Source organism: Aotus nancymaae, unplaced genomic scaffold (genome assembly GCF_030222135.1).
Source record: "Aotus nancymaae isolate 86718 unplaced genomic scaffold, 86718_ANA_hifiasm-v0.15.2.pri h1tg000040l, whole genome shotgun sequence".
NCBI classification, from domain to species: Eukaryota; Metazoa; Chordata; class Mammalia; order Primates; family Aotidae; genus Aotus; species Aotus nancymaae.
In genome coordinates, this window is record NW_026988454.1 from 9199845 (window position 1) to 9213936 (window position 14092).

General features: G+C 48.0%; 1 protein-coding gene and 1 pseudogene across 7 annotated transcripts in view; one reads left to right on the forward strand and one right to left on the reverse strand.

Moving 5' to 3' along the window:
- SYTL3 (synaptotagmin like 3) overlaps positions 1–14092 on the reverse strand; it is a 111184-nt gene that overhangs the window by 31198 nt on the left and 65894 nt on the right. For 4 of the 7 annotated variants that reach the window (XM_064360488.1, XM_064360489.1, XM_064360486.1 and 1 more), the window contains 2 exons: positions 11560–11684; positions 3978–4112 (listed from right to left, as the gene is read on the reverse strand). In XM_064360488.1, coding sequence (XP_064216558.1) covers positions 3978–4112; positions 11560–11684 — 260 coding nt within the window. The remainder of the gene's footprint in view (positions 1–3977; positions 4113–11559; positions 11685–14092) is intronic. The other 3 variants (XM_064360490.1, XM_064360492.1, XM_064360491.1) reach the window with 3 other exon arrangements.
- On the forward strand, positions 1334–3450 carry LOC105717633 (archaemetzincin-2-like; annotated as a pseudogene).

Consider the following 14092-nt stretch of genomic DNA (forward strand, 5'->3'; position numbering starts at 1 on the left):
AGGCTAGTGAATGGGATTCAGGTCTTTTTAAAAGAGGCTGCACGCAGTGCTGGACCCTCTTGCCCTTCCATCCTTTCCACCATGTGAGGAAGACACTTAGACAGAGCCATCTATGAGGAACAGTCCACCAGACACCAGTCCTGCCCATGCCTGGAGATCTGAAACTTCCCAGTGTCTAGGACCAGGAAAAATCAATTTCTATTGTTTATCAATTACCCGGTCTGTGGTATTTTGTTATCACAACATGGATGGACTAACACAACTGTTAGAGGAAGCATCATGGCCCCTCACCCAAGAATCCATCTATGACACCACGTATCACAATTCCAGGCATAAACACCCAATGTTTTTTAATAAACAAATGAAGGAACAGAGCAGTTGAAATGCCTACCTATACACAGAGAATACATTTAAAACATCACAAAGCCATCTTGAAAAAGAAGAACCAAACTGGAAGACTTACATTATCCATCTTCAAGACTTACTACAAAGATGCAGTACTCACGATAGTGTGGTCTTGGCATAAGGATGGTGAAGAGATCACTGGAACAGAAGAGAGAGTCCAGAAAGAGATCCACCCTTATGTGGTCATGTGATTTCTAACAAAGATGCCCAAGTCACTGGGGGAAATAATAGTCTCTTTTTTTAACAAATGATACTAGATTAATTAAATATCCATATGGAGAAAAATGAGCCTCAGTCTCTACCTTATACCATTCACCCACACACAAAAATAATGATGAGCCAGCTGGAGCACAACCCTGAATGTAAAAGCTAAACTTTTCTAAACTTCTAGATGAAAACATGGGAGAATATCTTCATGACTTGCAGATGGACGAGACACAGACTTAACATAAAAGAACATGCTGATAAACCAGACTTCATCAAAATTAAAAACAACAAAAATCAAAAAACACCAATATTTATTACTCTCTATATGAAAATGTTCACAATAAGATGTTCTAAGAAAGAAAATCCACTCTCAAAGTATAGTAAGGGTTTCCCCAAATCCCGACCTAAGCAAAATACCACTTCCAAGCCCTGTTGTCACGTTCCAGTTTCTCTCACAAGGTGATAGCTCATCCTTCCCCTTGTGTACTGATGTCATAATAACCATGTCGCACATATCAAGAGTACTTGGGGCCAGGCATGGAGGCTCATGCCTGTAATCCCAGCTACTCGGGAGGCTGAGGCAGGAGAATTACTTGAACCTGGGAGGTGGAAGTTGCAGTGAGCGGAGATCACGCTACTGTACTCCAGCCTGGACAACAGAGCGAGACTTTGCCTCAAAAAAAAAAGCATACTTGGATGAGGCACGCACGTCAGAACGGCCATGGGAGGTGGGTGGGTGGCCTGGTGGGTGAAGATTTCCTCCACAACACTTTTCTGCCCAGGCACCGTGTCCATCCTTGTAAGGTAAAAACCTCAGAAGGATGCCTTCTTCCTAACAAAGCCTCATGGCCAAACACCTGTTTGACCCATTTAAATGGAAGAATGAAAATTCTAGGCCAGGCGAGGTAGCTCATGCTTATAATCCCAGCATTTTGGGAGGCCAAGGCGGGCAGATCACTTCAGGTCAGGAGTTTGAGACCAGCCTGGCCAAGATGGGAAACCCCTCTCTACTAAAAATACAAAAATTAGCCAGATGTGGTGGCATGCACCTGTAATCCCAGCTACTCGGGAGACGGAGACATGAGAATCGCTTGAACCCAGGGGGCGGAGGCTGCAGTGAGCTGAATCGCACCATTGCACTCCAGCCTGGGCGACAGGGCGAGACTCCATCTCAAAAATAAAAATAAAGATGAAAATAATGAGGCTGGGCACGGTGGCTCACGCCTGTAATCCCAGCACTTTGGGAGGATGAGGTGGGCAGATCACCAGGTCAGGAATTTGAGACCAGCCTGGCCAACATGGTGAAACCCTGTCACTACTAAAAATACAAAAGTTAGCCAGGCATGGTAGTGGAAGCCTGTAATCCCAGCTACTCGGGAGGCTGAGGCAGGAGAATTGCTTGAACCTGGGAAGCAGAGGTTGCAGTGAGCTGAGATTGTGCCATTGCACTCCAGCCTAGGCAATAGAGTGAGATTCTGTCTCAAAATAAACAAATAAATAATAATAATAAAGAAAGTTCTACCTAGGAACACGATGTTAACAGAAAAAAAAATCTGTCATTATGCAAACAGTACAGCACTCTGAACAGACACTGGAAACAGCTCTCATCTCAAAGACCCCAGGGCTTGCATCACAGTATGAAAAATGCTGGGGATGCCGGGAAAACAGCGTGGAATGAATGAAGCTTCCCGCCAGCCAGTGGTCTCTTTGTGGACCCATTACCTTACATTCCCAATCATATTAAATCACTCCCCACCCAGAAGCTCCTCAAGACTTTGAACAGTTCTTCAGTGGCCCTTACAGAAAGACTCTCTCCAAACAAATGCAGTATTTATATTCAGTTCATTGGATCTCTAAGAAACATCAGAATTATCAGTGAAGAATATACTAAATGGCTCAAGGCCTACTGTCAGGCATATTTCTATGACTCGACAGTAAAATGCCTAGAACTAGTTCCTGTTTCTGCAATGAGGTGTTCCTTTAGAGTCAAAGACAACTCACAGACAAAACTGCAAGTTCACGCAGGGGATATCTTGAAGTTCTTAAAAAAGAAGAAACCTGGCCAGGCACAGTGGCACATGTCTATAATCCCAGCACCTTGGGAGGCCAAGACGGGTGGATCATGAGTTCAGGAGTTCAAGACCAGCCTGGCCAAGATGGTGAAACCCCATCTCTACTAAAAACTACAAAAAGTAGCCAGGCACGGTGGCAGGCGCCTGTAATCCCAGCTACTCAGGAGGCTGAGGCAGGAGAATCACTTGAACCCAGGCAGCAGAGGTTGTAGTGAGCCGAGATCGTGCCACTGAACTCCAGCCTGGGCAACAGAGTGAGACTCTGTCTCAAAAAAACAAAAACAAAAGCAAAAAAAAAAAAAAAAGAAGAAGAAACCTGAGGATGCCTTCTGTGTCATGGGGATAACAATGATTGATCTTTACCAAAGAAACTCCTGAAATCTTGTCTTTGGACAGGCCTCTTTGACAGATGGTGTAGGGATATTCAGCTTTGCTAAGTATGGCAGTGATTTTTATAACTTGTGCTATGAAGGCAAAGTGAGGAGGCGCCGGAAAACATCTGCTAGTGACTATTCAATTTTTGATAACTATTACATTCTGGAAAGAATTTGGGTTTCACTATGTTGATCCCGTAAGATTTTAAGCCACGAGATGGGACACACATGTGGACTGCGACACTGCCAGTGGCTTGCATGCCTAACGCAAGGCTCCAACCACTTGGAAGAAGCTGACCAGTACCCTCTTGCCCTGTTTATGGAAGTTGCAGAGCGCGACTGACTTCAGCGTTGTAGAAAGGTACAAAGCACTGGGGTGGGGAGGGGAGTGATTGATGATAAACCTGCGGCACACCTGTAGTAACTCCGAAACACAGGCCTGAGGGTGATGCGACTTACAAAACCCTGCAGGAATCTTTAAAGAATGGAAAGATGGGCCGGGCGTGGTGGCTCACGCCTGTAATCCCAGCACTTTCAGAAGCCGAGGCGGATGGATCACCTGAGATCAGGAGTTCGAGACCAGCCTGGCCAACATGGTGAAACCCTGTCTCTACTAAAAGCACAAAAATTACCAGGCATGGTGGTGGGCACCTGTAATCCCAGCTACTCAGGAGGCTGAGTCAGGAGAATTGCTTCTACCCAGGAGGTGGAGGTTGCAGTGAGCTGAGATTGTGCCACTGCACTCCAGTCTAGGCAACAAGAGCAAGACTCCAAGTCAAAAAAAAAAATAGATGGATAATAAAATGCCTTGCAGTTCTCCAAAAATAAGGACCTTCAAGTAGGAGTAATCAAAATAAATACTCGTACGTTATGCTTTCAAACAAACACACACAAAAAAGAACAGTGGCATGAGACTCACGTGTCTAAAGCCTCCAGAGAATATGGCACTGGGTGCTGGACTGGATGGGAGTTTCTCTGGCTTCAATATAGGGTAAGTAGAGCCTTTAGGATCCTCTTGATTGAGAGGTTTCAGAATATCTGGGGCACCGACCTTCTGAAAAGGAAAAACAAAAATTGATATTACAGTCTGCATCCCAGTTTGGTTTTGTTCAAATGTGGTGGCTTCAGCAAGCAGAGCCTGCATCTATTACTTGATGTTAATATGCAAACTTCTGAATAGGAGGACACACCCGCATTTGGTACACACATGTACGTGTGCACGCATGCACACACACACACACACATGCAGGGCCCAGAGACAGACAACATCCAGCTTTGGGACAGTCAAGAACAGTGATGGGTAGATTACTCATGCATTACTAAAAGTCTTTCATTTTAGCCTTAATAAATGGTCCTGGCATTTAATCACTTAACATACAATAATTAGCCTGATAAGCACTTTTAGCCCTAAGATGCTTATCAAAAGGGATAAATCAAAATATGTCTCTAAATTTTCTAAAAATATTTTGTGAATAGTTGACACTTCTCTTTTACTTATTTATTTATTGAGACAGAGTCTTGCTCTGTCACCCAGGCTGGAGGCTGGAATGCAGTGACACAATCTTGGCTCACTGCAGCTTCTGTCTCCCAGGTTCACGCATTTCTCCCGCCTCAGCCTCCCAAGTAGCTGGGACTATAGGCACCCGCCACCAGCTGGCTAATTTTTATATTTTTAGTAGAGATGGGGTTTCACCATGTTGGCCAGGCTTGCCTCAAACTCCTGACCTCAAGTGATCCACCTGCCTCGGCCTCCCAAAGTGCTGGGATTATATGCATGGGCCACCGCTCACAGCCAAGTTGATACTTCTATTATGTATACAGCTGTGTCTTCCCGTATGGCAGTCGCTAGCCACACATGACTACTTAAACTTAAATTAACTGAAATCAAACAAAATTAACTCAGCTTCTCAGTTGCCCTAGACACGTCAAAGGCTCAGTGGCCACATGCAGCCGTGGTCGTTGTTTGGACAGCTCACATAAAGCTCATTCCCATTGGACGGTGCTCACAGAGAGCAAAAAGCACAATGGGCAAGGTGGGAAAACCTCCTAATGGCTGCAAATACAAAGTTTCCAAGCAGAACTCAGAAATACAATCGTTGCCCCATAGTCATAATTTTCAGGAATAAAATACTAAGTGAGAATATGACAGAACAAATGAAAGAAAAGATTATCTCCCAATTATTTATGCTCTCCATCCCCAGAATGCCAACTTTACTCCTACAGACATTTATTTGTTAAGCAACACTATATTCACTCCACCACGCTAAATTCTGGAGGCTGGAAGAGTAGAAGGGGAGGAAGAGAGGAGAAAGAGGAGAAGATGCAAGGTCCATCCTCCGAGGGCTCAGTAGCTAGAAGGAAGACAGACACACCGTTCAAACGGAAGCACCAGCCAGGTCAGTGGGAAGGAGGCAAGGGAGCGTTTCTTCAGCACGCGAGCATCTGGGGCGGGCTTGAGTGGGGCTGCAATCATCTGAGAGGATGCTGAGGCTGGCTGGGGTGAGCCTGGAAGGGGAGGCCTTCCACGTGGAACAGCTGGCGATGGTTAAACAGAAAGCACGTCCTAGACCTGCAGACACGTGGACACAGACCACGAGCACACAGGGGATGCGTGAGGTCATCGGAGGGAACACTAAAAGTGTGACAGAAGTGTCCATCAAAGCCACAGCGAAGGAGCCAGAGGCTGGAAGAGCCAGCAGATCCACTTAGAGGGGTTCAAGAATGAAGGTGTGCCAAACAGAGGAAAACGGAGGAGAAGCAGCTTACCTGCAGCTAAAGAAAGGCGCATTTTACATAACTGCCCATTCAATGGGCAAATGCTAAAAATTATGAAGTTGAGTTTTATAGGATGAAAAGAGTCCTGGAGATGGATGGGGGTGATGGGTGCCCATCATTAGGAAGGTTTTCAATGCCATGAACTAGGCACTTAAAATGGCATAGATGGTAAGTTTTGTGTTATGTGCATTTACTATAAAAATTTTTGAGGAAAAAAAGGTACAAAGTTGAGTGTTGGCAAGAGTGCTGGAAAACAGGTGATGCCCTGCCAGTGGTCATGTGAACTGAGTCAACCTCAGTGGAGGACAACCTGTCAGCATGAACCAAAAGCCCTAAAAAGTAGCAGTGAAAAAGGAATAGCTGGCTGGGCACTGTGGCTCGCACCTGTAATCCCAGCACTTTGGGAGGCCAAGGTGGGCAGATCACCTGAGGTCAGGAATTCAAGACCAGCCTGGCCATTATGGTGAAACCCTGTCTCTGCTAAAAATACAAAAATTAGCCAGGTGTGGTGGCGTGCACCTGTAGTCCCCGCTACTCAGGAGGCTGAGGCAGGAGAATCACTGGAACCTGGGAGGTGCAGGCTGCAGTGAGCCAAGATCGTACCACTGCACTCCAGCCTGGGTGACAGAGTGAGATTTCATCTCAAAAAAAAGGAAAAAGAAAGAAAATCTTCTTCCTCAGTTCCCCTCCCGAGAGATCGCCCTCCTGATGGTTTTCAGGCATCCTTCCTGTTCAACAGGTGCGTGCTTTTATGGCCAATATAGGTCAATACATTCATAACACATACAGTAAAATCCCAGTGGAATGCACAGGAAAGGACAGGTAAGAATTCACGTCTTGAGGAATCCTGGCCCAGATGCTTAAGTGAGCACTTTTGAAGGGGTGTTTTCAGAGCATGTAGTTCAAACTTAACAATCAGAGAAGTGGTGTGGAAAATATCCTGAGCTGTTTTCTCGGTTTAATCCCCAAGTCCCCGCGTGGTTTAAAAGAAGGAGGATCACTTGAATCTAGGAGTTCGAGACCAGTCTGGGCAACATGGTGAAACCTCATCTCTAGAAAAAAATACAAAATTAGCTGGGTGGAGTGGTATACTCCAGTAGTCCCAGCTACTTGGGGGTGCTGAGGTGGGAGGATCACTTGAGCCCAGGAGGTCGAGGCTGCAATGAGCCATGTTCGTGCCACTGCACTCCAGCCTGGGTGACAAAGTGAGACCCTGTCTCCAAGTAAAAAATAAGGAAAGCTACGTACTACTTCTGTGCCTCAATGTAGCCATTTGCAAGGCGGGCACCAACATCCCCTACTTCCAAAGCAGGGGCACCACGCTGGCAAGATGCGCCAACATGCTCTGATGAAAATGAGAGGAATTCGGGTGAGCTCCCCAGCTAAGGCATGTGAACTGCAGTCTGAAGAATGTTTTGTTTAAACATGTACTCCTGGGCCAGGGCGGTGGCTCACACCTGTAATCCCAGCACTCTGGGAGGCTGAGGCAGGAGGATCAATTGAGCCCAGGAGTTTGAGACTAGCCTAGGCAACACAGCAAAGCCCGTATCTACTAAAAATCAAAAAATTAGCCAGGTATGGTGGTACATGCCTGTAATCCTATCCACCCAGGAGGCTGAGGCACGAGAATCACCTGAACCAGGGAGGCAGAGGTTGCAGTGAGCTGAGATTGTGCCGCTGCACTCCAGCCTGGTAACAGAGTGAGACTCTGTCTCAAAAATAATAAATAAAGAAAGATATACTCCTCATATTTCAACCCAATAGTTATTTAGCATTTATAGATCACACTATGATGGCTGAGTACTTTATAAACATTTGGCTAAATTGTCCCTTAAAACAGCCATATCTGCCTGGGCGTGGTGGCTCACACCTGTAATCCCAGCACTTTGGGAGGCCTAGGTGAGAGGACCACTTGAGCCCAGCAGTTTGAGACAAGCCTGGGCAACATAGTGAGACCTCATCTTTACTAAAAATAAAAATAAAATAAATCAGCCAGGCATGGTGCCACATCCCTGTAGTCTCAGCTATGTGGAAGGCTGAGGTGGGAGGATCGACTGAGCCTGGGAGATCAAGGCTACAGTGACCCATGATAGCACCACTGCACTCCAGCCTGGGAAACAGAACAAGACTCAGTCTCAAAACGAAACAAAGAAACAAACAAACCCAGCCACCTCCTCAATTAAGGTGGGAGAGAGAAGTCCTGCAGAAAGCTGTAAGCATGTCCTGCCAAGAGCGTGGCGGAGAGGTGGACACAGGCAAACGACGTCCACTGGATGGGCTGTCTCCCCACCGCCTTCCCCGCACCCACCACTTCTGTCCCTGAGCTCCCTTAGCCCATCAGACAACCCTGGTCAGACTCTGAGCCAAGTGCCTGGGCAGGCTCTGGGCCACGTGCACGTGCAGCAGGGGAGGGGCCGTGCCAAGGACCCACAGGCCATCCTCAGGCAGAACGTCACAAGCCCAGCCTGCGGTATGTGGGATGCGCCACCACACAGCACATCCCAGTGCAAATGAGAAATGCATCCCAGCTCTGGGACGTGGCAGGGTGTGGTTGGTTTCTGGGGCAGGCTCCACCTAGCTATTGGTCATCTCTTTGCCCCAGTGTCCCATCTTTAATGGGGACAGGAATAGTGCAAGCCTCACAAGGCTGTCTTAAGGATGACAAAGGCTAAATATAAAGACCTCTACAGGGCATTACGCCAAGAACAATGCCAGGCACCTGGTTAGCCCGAAGTCTGTGTCAGCCTCTGAGTGGATTCCTATGACTCAGGCGAGTAAGAGAATTACTCATACTTCCACAATCCCCTTCCTGAACGCTTTTTCAGCAGTCCTTCTTATGTGAACATAGAGTTTAGAAGTCAGAGTCAAATCCCGGGTCTGTTCCTGGCTCTTTCATTCACTATGTGACGTTAAACACGTTGGTTAACTTCTCACTAAAACTCAACTTCTTTTAACTTTTTTTTTTTTTTTTGAGATGGAGTTTCATTCTTGTCACCCAGGCTAGAGTGCAATGGCATGATCTCGGCTTTCTGCAGCCTCCACCTCCTGGGTTCAAGCGATTCTCCTGCCTCAGCCTCCCGAGTAGCTGGGATTACAGGAGCCTGCCATCACGCCCAGCTAATTTTTGTATTTTGAGTAAAGACAGGGTTTTGCCATGTTGGCCAGTCTGGTGTTGAACTCCCTACCTCAAGTAATCCACCCACCTCAACCTCTCAAAGTGTTGGGATTACAGGCATGAGCCACAATGCCTGGCCAGTTTTTAAAAAATTTTTTTTTTTTTTTTGAGACAGAGTCTTGCTCTGTTGCCAAGTGCCAGGCTAGAGTGCAGTGGCATGATCTCGGCTCAGTACAACCTCCACCTCCCAGATTCAAGCAATTCTCCTGCCTCAGCCTCTCAAGTAGCTGGGATTACAGGCACACACCACCACGCCCAGCTAATTTTTATATTTTTAGTAGAGATGGGGTTTCACCATGTTGGCCAGGATGGTCTCAATCTCTTGACCTCGTGATCTGCCCGTCTCGGCCTCCCAAAGTGCTGGGATTACAGGCATGAGCCACCGCGCCCAGCATTTTAAATTTATTATTATTATTATTTGAGACAGGGTTTCATTGCGTCACCCAGGCTGGAGTGTAGTGTTGAAATCATGACTTGCTGTAGCCTTGACCTCCCGGGCTCAAGTGATCCTCCCACTCAGTCTCTCAAGTAGTAGGATTATAGGCTTGCATCACCATACCTGGCCAATATTCATATTTTTGTAGAGACAGGGTTTCCCCATATTGCCCAGGCTGGTCTCGAACTCCTTGGCTTAGGCAATCCGCCCAACTCAGCTTCCGAAAGTGCTGGGATTACAGGCATAGGCTACCCCGCTCGGCCAATCTTCACCATGGGAGGAACAATATCTATCTTGGTATTTTTGTAAGAGTTAAATGTGATAAAGTAGGTAAGAAAAAAACGCTGTCACCATGTGTGGCACACAGAGCTTCAGAAGTGGCTGCTCACCTTCCCTTCTGCCTGTTTCACCAGGAGGAGGAGTGAGACCTGGAGGGAGTTCGGATGGCACTTCTGCAGGCCCCGGGAAGCTGGCATGAGCTGACACTCGTTTGTGTTTTAGAATTTCAAACACCTACCAAATACATTTCAAACCGTCTAGACACCTCGCTCCTAAAGTGTGGTCTGAGAACCTCACAGCATAGACTTCGCCAGATCCCAGGAGCTCACCAAAAATGCATCTGAGGTTCCTCATCTCATGCCCAACCCGCAGCTACTGGTTTGGAATCTGCATTTTAAGAGCCCCAGTAGGGCTGTATGCAGTGGCTCACGCCTGTAATCCCACCACTTTGGGAGGCTGAGGCTGGCGGATCACCTGAGGTTGGGAGTTCAAGACCAGCCTGATCAACATGGAGAAACCCTGTTTCTAATACAAAAATTAGCCAGGCATGGTGGCGGGCACCTGTAATCCCAGCTACTCGGGAGGCTGAGGCAGGAGAATCACTTGAACCCAGGAGGCGGAGGTTGCAGTGAGCTGAGATCGCACCACTGCACTCCTGCCCCAGTGACTCCCACACTCATAAGAACTGGGAATCACTGTGCCAGAGTTCAGTCCACTTTTGGCTATACAACCTTGGGCATGTGACTAAATCTCTCTAAGCCCCCATTTCTTTACATGTAAAATGACGCTGCGTGCAATACCTACCTGAGAGGGTGGTTATAAAGATAAAACGAGATAGTCTAGTTAAGCTTTTAGTACAGAGTCCAGCACATCATAGTAAATGCTGGCAATTTAGATAAAATATTTAGATGATTTAGATAGCAAATCAGATACATTATCTCATGACATGTTCACAAAAACCCAGTGCTGTGGACAGAACAGGTGTTAATGGTCATCTTCATTTTACAGAGGGGACACTGGGCTCCAGTGGGAAGCGGGACATGAACTCTCAAGATGGTATGTGCAAGTTCCAGCAGGAGAGGGGGGCTGACCTCACACCCTCGCCCAAAGGACAGTCTGTCTGGGGACAGCTTGAGCGGAATCCACAGCAGCAGAGAAGGGACACCGGTTCTGTCCAGCCAACCGGGGCAGTCGCATCAACTCTGCAAGGCACAGTGGGTGGCATCTGGCCAGCCGAGGCACCTCAGCTGACCGAGAATGCAGGCTTTCCCATCCTAAGGCTGGCTTTCTCTCATACCCGAAGCATTTGCTCCAGGCTGGGTTAGTCCCGGTGGAAAGGTGGGATAATTATTTCCCTAGAACCTTTATCAGGGGAGCTCTCACTTGTGGTGTGGACAGCGTGGGAAGAGCGCCCTGCAGGCTTGCTCGTGTCTTTATGTTTTCAGTGGTTTCCATCAGAGGACAGGACAGATTTTAGCCAAAGGCTGCGGGTCTTGCAGACTCCAGGGCTAACTTGGCAGCTGTGGGCCCAGCAGGAAGCCCCTGGGCTTTGGCATGGCCTTGAAGCCGGCAGGGACTCTGTGGACACAGAGGAGCCTCAGGGGCTTGTGATTAGGTGGAAGCCTTTTCCTGTCTGAAGAGTTTTCCAGACTGATGAATCCTGACCTGCCTTGGGCCAGACCTGCCCACATAGAGGCGCTGACTGATAATTATGCTTTTCTAACAGCTTACTGTTTTTCCACAAAACAACATAAATCTACAGAGGAGGCAAGCTAGAAAGTCCTGTAAGACAACATGAAGGTGATGGGTGTGGAGGCCTTGCGGGGCTCAGGGTACCCTGGTGGTGATGTTGACCGCCGTGTCAGACTGGCTCCGTCTCTCTGTCTGGCCCGAACACTGCCCAGGGCCCGTGGTAAGAAGATGCTTCTCAGAAGTCATGTCATTCTGGGACTTGGAGAGCTCTAAAAAAGCAAACACAAGGATTGACGGGTGGGAACACGCAGCTTTGCTGACTTGTGGAAGCCTCTTCTGGGGCTCCCTGAACCCACAGACAGTGGGTCTCAAGGTCCCAAGAGGGCAAAGCATGGAGAAGCAAGGGGGACACGTCCCCCACCAAGCGCAGAGGCACCGGGGGCCGGGGGGTGGCAGACACTGGGTGCTGGACCAGGGCCAGAGAGGGCTGGCTTCCTTCCAGGTCCCACTGAGGTCACCCAGGCCACGGTCAGGGTGAGAGTTGAAGGGAAACCTTCCACCCAAGCTCCTCTGCCTTCCGAGGCACACATACGAGTGCACACTCGTCCAAACACGAAGACAGCAGCCTACCACGCAAGCCGGCTTTCTAGGAGTTCCTTACAAAGAAGTTACAATTAACACCATTACTTGTGACTCTTTGAAGAGAGGTAAAAATAAGATTTGGGGTGTCCTCATAACAATGATAGCAAGCAAACCCTGAAAAGATGGCTCTAAAAATGTGTTTCATTTTTACAGTCTAACAGTGGCCTAGAATAAAGATGAATAAAGTTGGAAGGAAGGACGCCACAGACAGAAGTGAGAGAACCGCCTTAAAGACGGTTTCATTCTCCCTTGAGAACCGCGTTCCTCCAAACTCGAACCTTAAAACCGTCTCTGGAGCTGTGCTGCCAGGAGACAAACAGTGCAAGCCACATACGTAATTTTAAATGTTATAGTGGCCACATTAAAAAAGTAAAAAGAAACAGGTAACATTAAGTCTATTTTATTTATTTTTGAGATGTAGTCTTGCTCTGTCACCCAGGCTGGAGTGCAATGATATGATCTCTGCTCACCGCAACCTCCACCTCGTGGGTTCAAGTGATTCTCCTGCCTCAGCCTCCCAAGTAGCTGGGATTACAGGCGCCTGCCACCACACCCAGCTATTTTTTGTATTTTTAGTAGACACAGTTGTGTCTACTAAAACTATTTTTAGTTGGCCAGGCTGGTCTTGAACTCCTGAGCTCAAGTGATCCACCCACCTCGGCCTCCCAAAGTGCTGGGATTACAGGCATGAGCCACCACGCACGGCCAAAATAATTTTAATTCTGTATTTAGTTTAACACAATATATCCAAAATATTATTAAAACATGTCATCGATACTAAAGTTATCCATGAAAGATTTTACCTTTGCTTTATTCCAAGCCTCTAAAACCTAGTGTGTTTCAATTTGGCAGTGCATCTTGCAGCCATATTTCAGGGGCTCAAGAGTGACACGTGCTTAGACGCCACTGCAATGGACAGCATGGCTCTCAACCCCTCTGGCCGGCCTCAGATCCACTCCTTGGGATGTTGTATCGCATGAGTCCTCCGTCCTCTCACTATTTATTAGTTGTCTCCCGCCTGCACTGCCCAGGAGTGAGTCTTGTGGTGTCTCTTTCCTCTAGAGAGGGAAATTCAACACAGGCACCCCGAAACTGCTGGGGTGTCCAGCTTTTCCACCAGGATGCCTCCTAGCCTCCCGAGAGCAATGCCATCCCCACATCCTCAAGGCGACCATCCAGAAACACTGGGGTGTCTTTTTAAGGCCGGCAGCTCCCAAGGCACTAGCACGCACCAGGTCCTCAAAGTGGACAAAGTAAAAGACGTGCTCAGATGGCCAGTCCCAGTCTGGACCGTGAGGCTGTGAGGGGCTCTGATTTCTAAGCCCTAAGGAGGAACTGGTCCCCCAGCAATCTCTTAGTGCCCACCCCAAAGCCTGGGCCTATTTAGGCCATTTAAAGTTCAGAGGCAAGGGGAGAGGACGAGCCTTCCTGAGAATTTGGGCTCTAAGAAATAGGCTTATAGGTCAGTATTAATGGGGGACAAAGGATAAGGAAGAGAAAGCAATGCAGGTTGCTCCTGAGCAAGACCAGTTTTCTCATTTCCTCTTCCTCCTTCTAAGGAGGACTACAATGCTGACATCGTCTAGAAATGTACTGATCATAGACAGGGTCCAATCACTCATTTCCTCCTGCTGGTTTGACTTCATTGGGCAGCATCAGCAGCAGAGGTCATAATTCCGGGTCAGCTTTGAAAACCCCTCATGGACAAGTCATCCCTTCAGCGCCTGGCCCAGCGCAAAGTCTGTGCTCTCCCCAGCCTCTCCCTGCAGACCTCAAGTACCAATCTGACTTCCTCCCCTCGGAATAAGGCTCCCCTCGGCACCCACTTCCGTGGGGAAACAGGCAGCCAAAAAGATCACAGGGCATGCGAAGAGCTCAAAACCCAAAGTAACGGGAGTCAGTGCCTATAGGATGCCACACGTCTTGTGGCAGAGACGGGAGGAGGGCGTATGTGGTCACATGTCCTGTCCATATACAACTAGGGGAAGCATTCGGGAAAGGCCAGAGGCCAAGCGTCACTCCCAGGAGCCAGAAA